The sequence below is a fragment of the Capricornis sumatraensis genome, chromosome 6 (assembly GCF_032405125.1).
Source record: "Capricornis sumatraensis isolate serow.1 chromosome 6, serow.2, whole genome shotgun sequence".
Taxonomy (NCBI): Eukaryota; Metazoa; Chordata; class Mammalia; order Artiodactyla; family Bovidae; genus Capricornis; species Capricornis sumatraensis.
In genome coordinates, this window is record NC_091074.1 from 71402746 (window position 1) to 71415872 (window position 13127).

General features: G+C 45.9%; 1 protein-coding gene across 1 annotated transcript in view; it reads right to left on the bottom strand.

Annotated features, from left to right (window-relative positions):
- GABBR2 (gamma-aminobutyric acid type B receptor subunit 2) overlaps window positions 1-13127 on the bottom strand; it is a 367358-nt gene that overhangs the window by 90913 nt on the left and 263318 nt on the right. The window contains exon 8 of the mRNA XM_068974355.1: window positions 5927-5987. Within this exon, the coding sequence (XP_068830456.1) occupies window positions 5927-5987 (61 nt within the window). The remainder of the gene's footprint in view (window positions 1-5926; window positions 5988-13127) is intronic.

Below are 13127 nucleotides of genomic sequence, written 5' to 3' on the forward strand. Positions count from 1 at the left end.
TTAAGCCACAGTGCATGGCTAGCAATGATTAGGTATGCCTGCTTCGAAACTTTCCACATGATAGGAGGTAAGTTCCCTGTCACTGGAGGCATTCAAGCAGAGACAGTGCTGTAAAGGAAAGTCAGGGTTCCCCTCAACACGGAGAGTTTATGGCTCAATGAAAGACAAGGTCTGCTAAATACTTCTGTCTTTCCAAGCCATCTTCCTTGAGCTCCAAGAAAAATAAGCCCTGGATCATGAGGACTGGAAGGCATCAAGGTCAGGGTCAGACTTCCAGCCTGAAAGAGCCCATATTCACGTGCGTCCTTCCATTTCTGCTGACCCACAGCCCTTCAGGTGTAACCTGCAGTTTAGTGGACTATGTCTCCACTCAACTACGTCAAGCTGAGAGGCAGTCCAACAAACTGCTCTTTCCAAACCCAAGGCTTAGTGAAGAGGGCTGTGATACATGACTTCACAGAAGGAAAAGGATATTAAAAATCTGCCTTGAGTTTCAAACTGGAGTCAAACTAGCTCCGAAAGTTTTCTAGTAGGTTCTTGGAAATTATATTCCCTCTTTTATAGGCACTGGCACTTGGCCAGGGAGATTATGAAGCCCCTGTGGGGAGAGGCCGTATCTTATTCAAGTTGGCTTTCCCAGAGGAGCTGGTAAAGCACCTGGCAGATGCTCAGGAAATGCACACTGAATAGAACCATATCTGTTACCCTGAAGACCAAATGGTAATTAATGTTTGCAAATGGGGAGGACAAGCCTGCATTTCATAGGTACCTTCTGAATGACAATTATGTCGTTAGATGGTGGAAGACCCCATTCTTTCAGATCAGGTGCTGAAGTATAAAACTCCAAAGTCTGAGTCCTTTATGCTGCACAGAAACAGTGCAGAATTCAAGCAGATTGTCATTCACCGAATTCTTACAAACAGGCCTAATGAAGGCAGGGGTGGTGAGTTAGAGCAGCAGATGCTGGGGTTTCACCACGAACAGCATAAACAAGGCTCTAATCATGGCTTCACTCAACTTCCTTCCCTGCTGCAAATTCTGAGCCATGTTTAGACTTTGTTAGTAACATGGATTCTTTCTTCTCTTATGGGGGAAAAAAGCGCCAGTTCCCTAGTATTCATTCTCATCCACACGTGATTTGGTGCAAGTCAGCAATGGCCTGGAGGGAGGGGTTCTGAACTTGGAGTTGAAAGGGGGTTAGGCCCCCTGCACCCCAGGTGTGTGGTGAGGGGATACTAATACCTGCCTTACCTACAGCCATGGGTGGATCCCTCAGAAGGGTGCCTGAGACAAGAGAGAGTGCATGTAATTTATTTGGGAGGTGATCCTTGAATACTCTAATAGGAGTGTGGGGAGGTGAGACAGGGAAGGGAAGGGAGCCAGGGTAAGCTGCATTAATGAGCAGGTTCCTGAGAGCCCAGCTGAGGCTCAATTCCATGGGGACCTCTGTAGACAGAGCAGACACACCTTGGAGCTCTTGGGAGTTTCCAACCAAGGGAGGAAGGACACTGGGGGATTTATCCTTTACTCTTCATCCATCCCCAGCTCAGGGCTGCCCTGGAAGCATTCTCTCCCTGGATATTGGCCCCGCTCCTTGCACAGGGCGAAAAGCACAGGTACTCTTAATAAGATGATTGGAACCATGAATGCTCAGGGACTACAGGTGGGACAATGATGGTATCTGGCACACCTGCCCCCTCTAGGATTGTCCTGTTGGGAGGTAAGGTCCCTGGGAAGTCTTGAAAATGGAGTGAATGGAGGGAAGCCAGGGGTGAGGAAGGTCATGCTTTGGCTTTGAATCTCTCTCTGGATTCAAAATGTTTCACCCTCAAGAGGGACCAGGAGGTCCCTGACACATTATTTTAGAGGTAGTTCTGTCTATCCAGCACTCCTAAGCTTGCAAAAAAAGTTCATTTCTCCAGCCTGGGACAGCAGTGGCCATCATTGTGAGGTAGCTTTGGTTTATGTTTCTGTTGTCAAGACCAACCGCTGTTTGTCAGACACTCTGCCTAGACTCAAGCCACTGGAGACCACAAATAAATGAACATGCTTTCAAATTTCCATGAGCTGAATCACTCACCGATTCAGTAAACATTTACCAACAGCCAGTCAGGAACGAGGCAGCATGCTAGTGATGTGACTAGTTTCCTATCACCCAAAATTTATAGAGCAAGATCTCACACAGCCAGCCCCAGGGGACAGGCAGAGTTGGCATTAGCGTCATCCATTTTCCAGAGAAGGAAGCTGGGGCTTAGGGAGATGAAGTGACTTCCCCGGGGTCACATCGCCGGTAAACTTCAGAGCACAGGCTTGAATTCAGGTCTTTTGCCTACAGATTAATTCAATAAACTTGTACCAGGGTCTACTGTGTGCCACGTTCTTGCGATACCAACCCCTACACTTCTGGAATAAAAAAGTCAAGCAGGACCATGGATTCCTGGCTCTCCTTTTCATCTTTTCCCCTAAACTGCCTCCCATTTCCAACTACTTTGTGTTTGAGTTTTACAAAGACGGTAACAGCCTCCTACTAAATGTTTCCTCTACAACAGATAAAAGGGTTTAGAAGGCACCAGGAACTTTATAAACAAGAAGCCAAAAACAGCATCTTTCAAGGTGTTCAGAGGGAGGGTGGGATGGGCCGACTTCCAAAATCCTGCCAGCGAGCGCTGAGACGGCCTGGGTGTCTCTGCAAAGTGAGCCCCACTGCTGGGCTGGCTATCTGCAAGGCAGCTCTGCTGTGCCACTGCCCCTCCTAAAGGAGGGCAGGAGGTGAGGGAGAGAGAGACAGACAGGGAGAGGGAGGACTTGAAGGGCACCGCAGAAAACAGCATAGCGACCTCATTGAGAAGCCTTTTTTGAGGTCAATGGCATGAGGCAATTTAGGATCTAGTAACCCCAAGGTAGAGGTCAGGCCTACCCTCTGGGTAAATTCCAGAAAGGTCCCAGAAACAGTGTAGGCCAGCCTCTCTTGGAGATGAACCAGAGAAGTGAAGGAATGAACTCACTGTCCCAAAGCCAGTTCCTTCCCATGTCTGAGCCTTAGTTTCCCCTCTGAAATAAGGTGATAACCAGGAGCCCTTCCAACTTGGGCAGCCTACTCAACAAATCAATGCCTTTCCATCCTGGCAGTAAGGCACATGTGAGATCCTCAGAATCTGGAAAACTAACTGTTGTGCTGATGTGAACATGCTCCCAGCACAATATCCTCTGCCAACAAAATCAGTGTCTGTTTTAAAAACATGTAAACAGGAGTATCTGCAAGGCCCAGCTCTGACAGTCAATAAAAGCTGGACGCAAAAGTGGCAAAGGGAGGATGCGTGGGCACAGGTGTGCATCTGAGCACGCTGAGGTTGGCACTCAGGGAAAGCTGAGCTCTAGTCCTGCTCTGCCACCAGCCAGTTGGGTGGAACACCTCCCTTCCCTCAGTTTCTCCATTTATATCATGAAGTAGTGGGGTGAAATTATTTCTAAGGCCCTGCACATGTGACACCGTACATGTCATTAAGTATTGGGAACATCTCAGAGGTAGGTGGGCTTCCCACATGGTGCTAGTGGTAAAGAACCTGCCTGCCAATGCAGGAGACATAAGGAGACATGGGTTTGATCGCTGGGTCATGAAGAGTCCCCTGGAGGAGGGCATGACAACCCACTCCAGTATTCTTGCCTGAAGAATCCCATGGACAGAGGAGCCTGGTGGGCTACGGTCCATAGGGTCACAAAGGGTCAGATACGACTAAAGCAACTGAGCACACACGCATGCTCTGCATAGGCAGAGAAAGTGGCACCCAGAGGGCTTCAACACACCAAGAAAATGTGGATTTGCCCCAGGCAAGTATCATAATTTTTGAGTAAAAGCTAATCATGATAGCTACTACTTGCTGAGCAGGAAAGATATGCACGTTTCTCTATGGCATGTCATGTAGCTCTTCCCACATCCCAGGACGGTAGATAGGATCATATCCCTATTTTATAGATGAGGACACTGGCATGTGACTCAGAGCGGTGAGTCACATGCCTATACACTGGACTTGTGCTCAGGTGGTTTTCAACTCACCTCTGAACTGCTGTTTGCTACAATGCTTTCTTTACAAATCCCTAAAACCAGTCATTGGAGTTGGTATCTAATCCTAACATTCAGGGGAAAAAAGGCAATAAAATTGGCATTCACTTGTAGCTGTGATTGGCCAATCAATATTTTACAAAATATTCTCCCAGAACGATATAATTTGAGAACTGGAAATGTGACAAGAGAATTTAGTTGCAATCACTCAAAAAAAAAAAAAAAAGTATATCTTTGCCAAGATGCTTACATTGTTCAGCCAATGACGAAGTAAGACTTAACAAATGGAAAAATAATTACGTTTGCCTAAAATTACATCTTTTGTGCACACCAGAGAGCTGACATGCGTTTCAATTATCCGCCACGGGAAGACAAATGGGTAAATCTACAAGGTCGCATTATGGAACGGTGGCACCAGAGAACACCTGATTGATCTGAATCTGGTTGAGATTTGCCTGAATCGATCTGAATAACTCGATTTCATTTCTTGCTTTTCCCTAGATGATTCTGGGATCTGCTCAAAATGAGTGGACACAGAAGGCACTGCTCATTTCTGGATTTTCCAGAAACATTCAGATATTGAAAAACATTGCATTAATGAATGGTCTGTCTCATGGTTCTGCCTAACAACCCTACCAATGACCATGAAAGGCCGAATCGAGGTTCCTCCAGGCAGAACACCTGGCCCAGCTCCTCACAGATGCCCTTATGGGCCTCCATTTCCTCCTCGTCACATGAGGAGAGTTGTCTGAATGGCTGCTGAGGTCCCTTCTGATTCTGACAGCAGGAAAATCCAACAAATGATTCGTTTTCTTAAAACAAAACAAAACAAAAGTGGCCTGCAAATAGTGTGTCGGGGAAGATTACAGATTAAAAGGGACTTAAAGAGACACATCAGCCAAATGCAATGAGTGGACTTTGTGTGGACTCCCTGCTGCTGCTAAGTCATTTCAGTCGTGTCCGACTCTGTGCGACCCCATAGACAGCAGCCCACCAGGCCCCCGGTCCCTGGGATTCTCCAGGCAAGAACACTGGAGTGGGTTGCCATTTCCTCCTCCAATGCATGAAAGTGAAAAGTGAAAGTGAAGTCGCTCAGTCGTGTCAGACCCTCAGCGAACCCATGGACTGCAGCCCACCAGGCTCCTCTGTCCATGCGATTTTCCAGGCAAGAGTACTGGAGTGGGTTGCCATTCCCTTCTCTAGTGGACTCCCTAACAAACCAATTATAGAGTCATTTTCAAGATAATTAGAGGAGCAACGTAGACTTGGAATAAGCATATTAAAACCTGTTAAATGCTTAAGGTACAATAACAGTACTGTGGTAATGTTTTTAAAAGTCCTTATCTAGTATAAATGCATACTGTGATATTTATAGATTGAAATGAGATAATGTCTGGGAGCTGTTTTAAAATATTATAGCAAAAAATGGGGGGTGGGGGATGGCGCGAGTCAAGATAAACCAAGACTGGCAAAACAGAGAAAACAGTTGAAGCTGGGTGATGAGTACATGAGGTTCACTGTGCTATTATCTCAACTTTAGAGTCTGTTTGAAAATCTCTGTAATCAAAAGCTAAAACAATGCCAGATTCCTCAGCATACTGGCACTGACTTAACTGCCACTCCCCATACATTCATGCGCCTGAGTCATGTGGAAAGGCTGAATAGCCCTGAGAAATTATGCAGTTGAGAAAAAATATTCTAAATAAGTTGAAACTAATGTTTTCACAGAGTATTTTCTATTGACTTTGCCTTCTCTTATCTGGAACATTGTACTTTCATTTCTTCTGACATATTTTATTGCATAAACACAACATCTCTGAATATAGAATTCATCAACTAGAAAGAATAAGCATCAAAAAAGCCTACCTTGAAATTGAGTAAATTTAATGGTCCCCATTCTCTCCCCGTTCCGGAATACAACTTGACCCTAAAAACAAAACAAACAAGAACAAAGAAGAAATGCCTTATTAGCCCAAACACTAGTGATCTCAGCTGAAATTCATTAATTGTAGAATGCAATTATTACTGGAGAAAGAGCAGACTCCTGAGGAACCACAGATGCAAAATTAAACTAATTGTTTTTAGAATGGTTGTGACTTTATCTGGATAATACGAGGAGCACAAAAGAATGAAACCAACACATGTATATTAAGGCCAAGATATGCACCATCATTATCATCATGACTATTTATTAAACAGCCATGTGCCCTGTGTTATCCCAGGACAAGGTCTTCCAGGGTGGTTGGAAAGATGGAGGAAGAGATGAAGCCCTTGGAGCCTGGCCCTGGCTCTGCTCCCATGCCCCACCCATAAAGATGCGGGTCTTTGCTGAGGCTGTTTATCTGAAGGGTCAGAAGGGATACAGGAATCCAGGGTCAGGCCTGTATTTCTTATTAAGGACAGAGAATGTTTCTGTAAGTTCTTCATGAGTGGTGATGTCAGCCCCAATTATAACTGGGCTATGGGGCAGCACAAAATTAAGCTTCTTGAGCCAGTGAGACCTGACTAGTGTCACAGGCAGCTGAGCACTCCTCATTAGGGACCCCAGGAGCTAAAGACAAGAGTCATCTGCTGCATCTGCCTTGCTGGCTGATAACCCGGCTTCCATATCCTGGGCTAAATCAGTCAGGAACATAAAGAGAGGGTGTGGTCTCTATTTACGGTCCACCTAAAATTCTGCAACCCTGCAAGGAAACGGACACAGGTTATATCAATGAGTGTTTATGACACGCTTGAGTGGAAAGGGGTATGATTCTAATTTTACAGATCAAGAAACTGAGATTGAAGGAGGTTATGCCAAGGTCATTGCAAGTGAGGCTGCTGGATTCAAACCCGAGTTTGATTTTAAGGCCTGCGCAACTTTACCACAGCATATTGTTTCTGATCCAGAAATAAATCTCTTCCATTCTTTCCATTAACGTGAAATTAAGAAAATGAATTATCTTAAAGGTACACAGCTTTACGAGCACAGTTATGAGCTTGCATCATCAGGGAGCAGCACAGACGATACCACGGATTCTACGCAATTCTCAAGAGAAAGTGACAGAAAGTACATGTCTTCCCATGGTGGAAATCCAAAGTCTGACGCCCTGAAGCTTTTGGCACAAAGAGAATCACTCAACCTGTTGTCACAATGAGAGACATGTTCTAAGGCTACTTTGACATCTTTTTGAAATCCCGAAGACAGCTGTGAGTAGTATCAGTTTGAAACTAACACCCACCGAATTCTATATTCAGGTGACGGTAAGCAATTCCCTGGAGTGTGAAAACACTTCAGCGCAAGGTGAGACAGGAGCTGTGATTTTATTTCTAGGGATGATTGAAAAACAGAGAACATCTTCCAATGGATCACTTTTATGCAAATAAACCACTTTGCAAGGGTGGAAAAGATGCAGATCTTGTTCACAGGACATTTCTTTGTTTGGCAAAGGCGGACATCTAACTAATTCACCCATCTTCTGCCAAGCTTTGAAGAACTCCAAAGAGCTCTGGATATAAAATGTGGACAAATTCTGAAGAATCTTTATTAAATGAAAAAGTATATCGAAAGGTATTCAATGTGTGGATGGAATAATACTGGAGTGGAATACAGGACGGGAGTGAGAAAGAATTTCCTTTCACTTTTGGTTTTTTTTTCTTTTTTTCCTTTCTCCTTTACTTTTTAGATAAAACTAGTTAGTTCATGTTGGAAGTAAGGTCTGTCATATTTTATTTTTCTCACAGTAACTATGTTTGTAAACAGGAGCTCCTCCTATCTCAATTTTTCAGGTAATGCAGTGGAAGGAGGCCAGCATCTGAGTATCTCAAAGCTGGGTTCAGGGCCCCCTCGGGCAAGTCCCTGAGCACCTGAGTTATGGACCTAGCACAGCTCCTGGTCTTCAACAGGCATTCAGTAAATGGCACTAGTAATTTTTATCTGAACACACTTAATAGCAGAGAGCTGAAATAAAAAAAGATTTTGAGCACCAAGAAGCTTTCCAACCTTTGGGAAGACATTTTCAACATCACATGATTTCAGCTGGCAAAGGGGTAAACTGTCGGGCCCTAAGCCACAGCTCAGAAATATCAGCTCCTAAGTGACTGAGCTCCCAAACTACATGGGCCACTGTGTGTTCAATCAAAGGGAGAGAGCTCTGTGACTGTGGTAACTGTGAGTAACGTGGCCATGTGGGTGGTTAAGTGGCTATGTCGAGGGTCTGCACCAGAGAAGGGTGGTGAAGCTCGCCAAGCCCCCTTCTGAGGAAGATTCAATATGTGATTCTCTCCTAAGGTTGTGACCATGGCATCTGCTGGGTTTGACAGTTGATGCCAACCCTGCAAACTTGACCACGGCTGACTGGATGGGGACCACCGTCCCAGCCAAGCCCACCTGGATAAGACTGGACATGAGTGAGGAAGGCCACAAGCCAGTCAGCTGATGTTCATGAAATTCTGCCTGATGGATGTCCTCCATCTGAGCAGGTGCTCAACTCACGACATTCCACAAATATTTACCTGCTCCAGGCCGAGCCCTCTTTTAGGTGCTGATTTCTGCTCTCAGAGACCTTTACGTATGATTAGGACAGACAGGCGAAACATGTTCACCAATAAATGAATGAGGTCTCATCAGTTACAGAAGAGTGCTGTGAAGAAAATCAAAAGGCAGTACCTGGGTGGTGGAGTGAGTCTGGTGGCTCAGTTGGTAAAGAATCTGCCTGCAGTGCAGGAGACCTGGGTTTGATCCCTGGGTCAAGAAGATCCCCTAGAGAAGGGAATGGTTATCTACTCCAGTATTCTTGCCGGAGAATGCCATGGACAGAGGAGCCTGGCGGGCTATAGTCCATGGGGTCGCAAAGAGTCAGACATGACTAAGCGACTAATACACTTCCAGGGAAGACCTCATTGAAGAGGGGACATAAGAGCTGAGGCCTGCACGGCAAGAAGCAGCTACTCCAGGCAAAGGGAAGGGCCGAGGCAGAGGCCCTCAGGTGGGAAGGGTCAGAAAGGGCCAGCAGGGGAGCAAGGTAAGGTAGGCAGAGTCTGGGGGCCCCAACTGGGCTCTGAAGGGGATGCTAAGAGCAATGAACAGCCACAGGGGTGGGGAGCCTAAACAAAGAAGTAATATAATCTGATTTAAGATTTGAGATGACTGCTCTGGTTCTGGGAGAGAAAGTGGGAGAAGAGACATGGGAGGGAGGCTCAGGCATCTGGTCATCCAGGTGTGAAGTGACAGTGACTTAGACTATGATGGTGGTCACACTCTCCCTCTGACCAGTCCAGAGTGCATCACCAAGGTGCCTAAGCACTGTAGCCAGGCAGCAGACACTTCCCTTCTACTTCTGTCCTCTGGGAGGGGATGTGGTGAGCACCCTGGTGTGTGACCAGATGTCCCCAGGATACAGACATATTTCCCTAGCATCTTGGCTGCTGCTGGGTTGCTCGAAGGGTGATGATTAAGGTTAAGTCCCTCCCTGAGGGCAGCCTACATCCACTGGTCAAAGTGAAGGCACACAGCGGTTTGAGTCGCCTTGCTCAGGGCAGCTGTGAAGGACCGTGGGCTCCAGAGGTCCCCCAGGGGTGGCTGAGGCCGGGACTGCGCTGCGCCCAACTCAGCTCATCCCTCTCCCTGATTCTGCTTCCCTTCTTTGGTTTTGTCCTGAGAGCCTCCCTGATAAACCTCCTGTATGTGAATCTCTGTCTCAGAGTCTGTTTCACCAGTAACCTGGCCTAAGACATCTGCCATCAGAGGTCACTGGAACAATCTCTTTTTCACAAACCAAAGGAGCCTGAGGGATAACCGGTGGGAACAGAGGCGATGGGTTCTGAGTCAAGTCCGCATGGCAACTAGACAGACTCTGGTTTCACGGTGGCCTGGCATCTTAGCCAGGGAAGCTGGGCTGGCTTTGGTTTCTAAAATCCTAGCTTGATCAGGGATTATTTTCTGCTCTTCTCCCCACACGCGTATTCTTTATGTACACAGAAATGTTAAGACTCTCCTTAAGCTTTTGTTGCGTGCGGTCCAGGCTATAACAGAGGATCATTCCATCGACCTGAGACCAAACCACGTGACGCATTACATTCCAAAGCAATGGTGGTCGGTAGCTTCGGCTAGGGTGGGGGCTGGAATCTGTCGGCTCCCAGTCCACACTCACTCTACTATGTCCTCCTCTGTGTCACAGGGGCCACAGCCCAGAAACCACACTTCCCAGAAGCCCCTGCCAGCTGGCGTCTATTTAGGTTCTGCTAATGAGAAGCATTCACAGGGGGTTAGAAAGTGTGCAGCAGGGAAAAGCGTTTTTAATTTTTTTTCCTTCTTTGGTTGCAGCAGCAGGAGCTGAGTGACTGCAGGTGTCCAGGGCCCCAGCAGCTCCGCACTGTTAGTGTGTGTAGCGGGGCTCCGGCTAACTGCTCAGCAGCAGTGGTGGGGTCCCAGCGGCAACAGAAATTGCAGTGGCAGGAGCCTCAGAGGCCAGAGTGCTGGGGTCTCCATTATTTTATCTGCATTTCCCGTCTGCTCTGTGGCCACTTAAAGGCTCCGTGGATGTTGGAATCCATTACCAATCAGCATGCATCCAAGAAAAGAGAAAGTACTTCAGGCACTTCAGAGGCAGTGGCAACATCAACCAGTCCACTTACTCCTCCTGCAGCCCAAGGGGCCTGGTCATTTTCTGTAAATACTTATCTCTGGTGACAGTGCCTACCTGACTTGCTCCTCCATCCCTTCCAACTAAGTTGTAGCAAGTTCCCTGTATTAAATCTACCTCTGAAATGCCTGAAGTGCTTTCTGCTTTCTTGACTGCATGCTGATTGATAACGGATTCTAACTTCCAAAGGAGCTTATAAGAATGACCACAGAGCTGATTTGGAATGCAAATAAAATAATGGAGGTAAAACCCCAAGTGGATAGTTTATAAGAAATTTTCTTCTTCCTGAAAGAGATGTTGCTCATGTCAAAGACAGCAATCTGTTTCATAAAAGCTGATCCAAACAGTTCAGGTTGAATTGGGACACGTAAAGCTGAATTTTCTTTTTTAGAGGAATCTTCAGAACACATAGGATAACATACAGAAAAAAGACTTTAGTTTCTGCATTCACCAGACAAGAGTAAATTAGCCACCAGTGTGACCTTGAACAGTCATTGAATGTTTCTGAACACGAATTCTCCTACTTGAAAAATAGGAAGAAAAATACTTCCCGGGATTGTCTGTGAGAGCTAAAGAAGACAATTATGAAAAAAGCAAAACCCAGAATTGCCGCACACAGAGATTAACTCATAATCCTCCAGATAATCTGAGTTTGCAAAATTCCACCATGATGTCAGTTGAGAATCCCCAGAAAAATCAGCAGAGAGTAAAATGTACACTAAGGATTTCAGCAGTCAGTAGGATTCAGTGGCGCCCTCTTAGAAAAATTAATTCTGTTTTCACTGTTCATCTTTAACGTTTCACTACTAAGCATGAATGAAATTTATTCCAACAACAGTTTATGAATTGCACAGGCCAAGCCCTACATTGGAAAATTTTTTTTTATCTCTTTCAATTTTACATTAAAGGGCAGGGACACCCTGCCTGGAAAATTATCTGACGTCAGGCTGGAGTTGAAGGCTACAGAGAGGGAAGACTTGCTTGGCTCAGCCTAATCTCACGGAACTCTGGGCCCACTGAGGGACACAGTCTCAGCCAGACACACTGCATTTAGGGAAGGCGTTCTGTCTTTAATACGGCTCTAACTGCACTCTTGTCTCCGGGCAGTTGTGTTTGTCTTTGGGAGGTGTGAGCGAACATGATCAGCTGAGTGTTTGATTTATGCTGTGGGGAAACAAGATCTGCCCTGACATGCCACACAGACAGCAAAATCTCTAAGGAGATGGAAGCTGAAGGGTGCTGGGGGACCCTGGCCAGCCCATCACTGTCTGTCTGTGTGGATGAGTCAAGACCACTGTAGGCTGTTCTGCTGCCAGCCCTTTACCTAGGACAACACTGGTCTCAAATGAATAACAAGGACTTTGAGAAAATTTGAGGGTTATACTGCTGGTCAGATTTTCCTTAAAGAGTAGAGCTCCTCATCATGTAGGCTTGAAGAAGAAGGTGTTTTCTGTTTCCCAGGGGATGACAGGGCATAAAAGAGAAATACCGAGAAACTGGGTATATCTACCCACATGTTTTGCAAAGGTGAAAAATAGTCCGTTTTTCCTTGCATGTCCCTTGGGCTATAAGATAAGGGATATTTTGCATACTATCTAAGATATCTTCTTACATAAAAATGCTTTTGATAGACCTAAGTCTTGAGGAAAATTTGATGTATCCATTGAGTCTTCAGCAGCTGGTTTGCAGTGAACTAAAAGGAGGGGCAGGATGGGAAGTGTGCCCTGTCCACTGCCATCCTTCTGCTGGTGCCATTAAATGCAGGGGCATCCTTCTGAAGGATCGTGATCAGATGGCCCATAGGGTTAAAGTGGTGTCCAGCCACAGAGGGAGTGGTGGTCTAAGGCAGGGTTTAGTGAAGTGGAGAACAATGGAGATCAAGAGAAGATGGCTGGCTGGATGGCCCCAGAGATGTGGCACCAATTCTCTTTTCTCCCTGTAATGATACAAGAGTCAAGCTTATTTAGAATAGCAAACTATCAGATATTAACAAGATATCCAAGAAATATGGAAACACCAAAGTGAGACAGACGCATGATGAAATATTATGATACACGCATTCAATCAATCAGCGCTGTTGAGCACCTATATGTCAAAGTTGTGCCAGGCAGGCACTGGATAAAGAGTAGCAAAGTTCATGTGGCCCTAGAGTGCATGGAGCTTGCAGGCTGGTGGGAGCTACAGACATTAAACAATAAATACACTGATAAATATATAATTACAAACTACTGTAAGTGATATAAAGGAAAGGAACAGGGTGGTACAAGAGAGAACTGCAAGACCCCAATTAGACTGGGGATCAAGGAGGACTTCTAGAGAGATGGTATTTGCATTGAGACCTGAAGGAGTTAGCTCAGAGTGAGGGGAGAGTTTCCCCCTGGGAAGAGGAACTGCAAGTACAAATGTCCTGAGGCAGGAAAGAGATTGGGAAGTGGGAGGAGCTG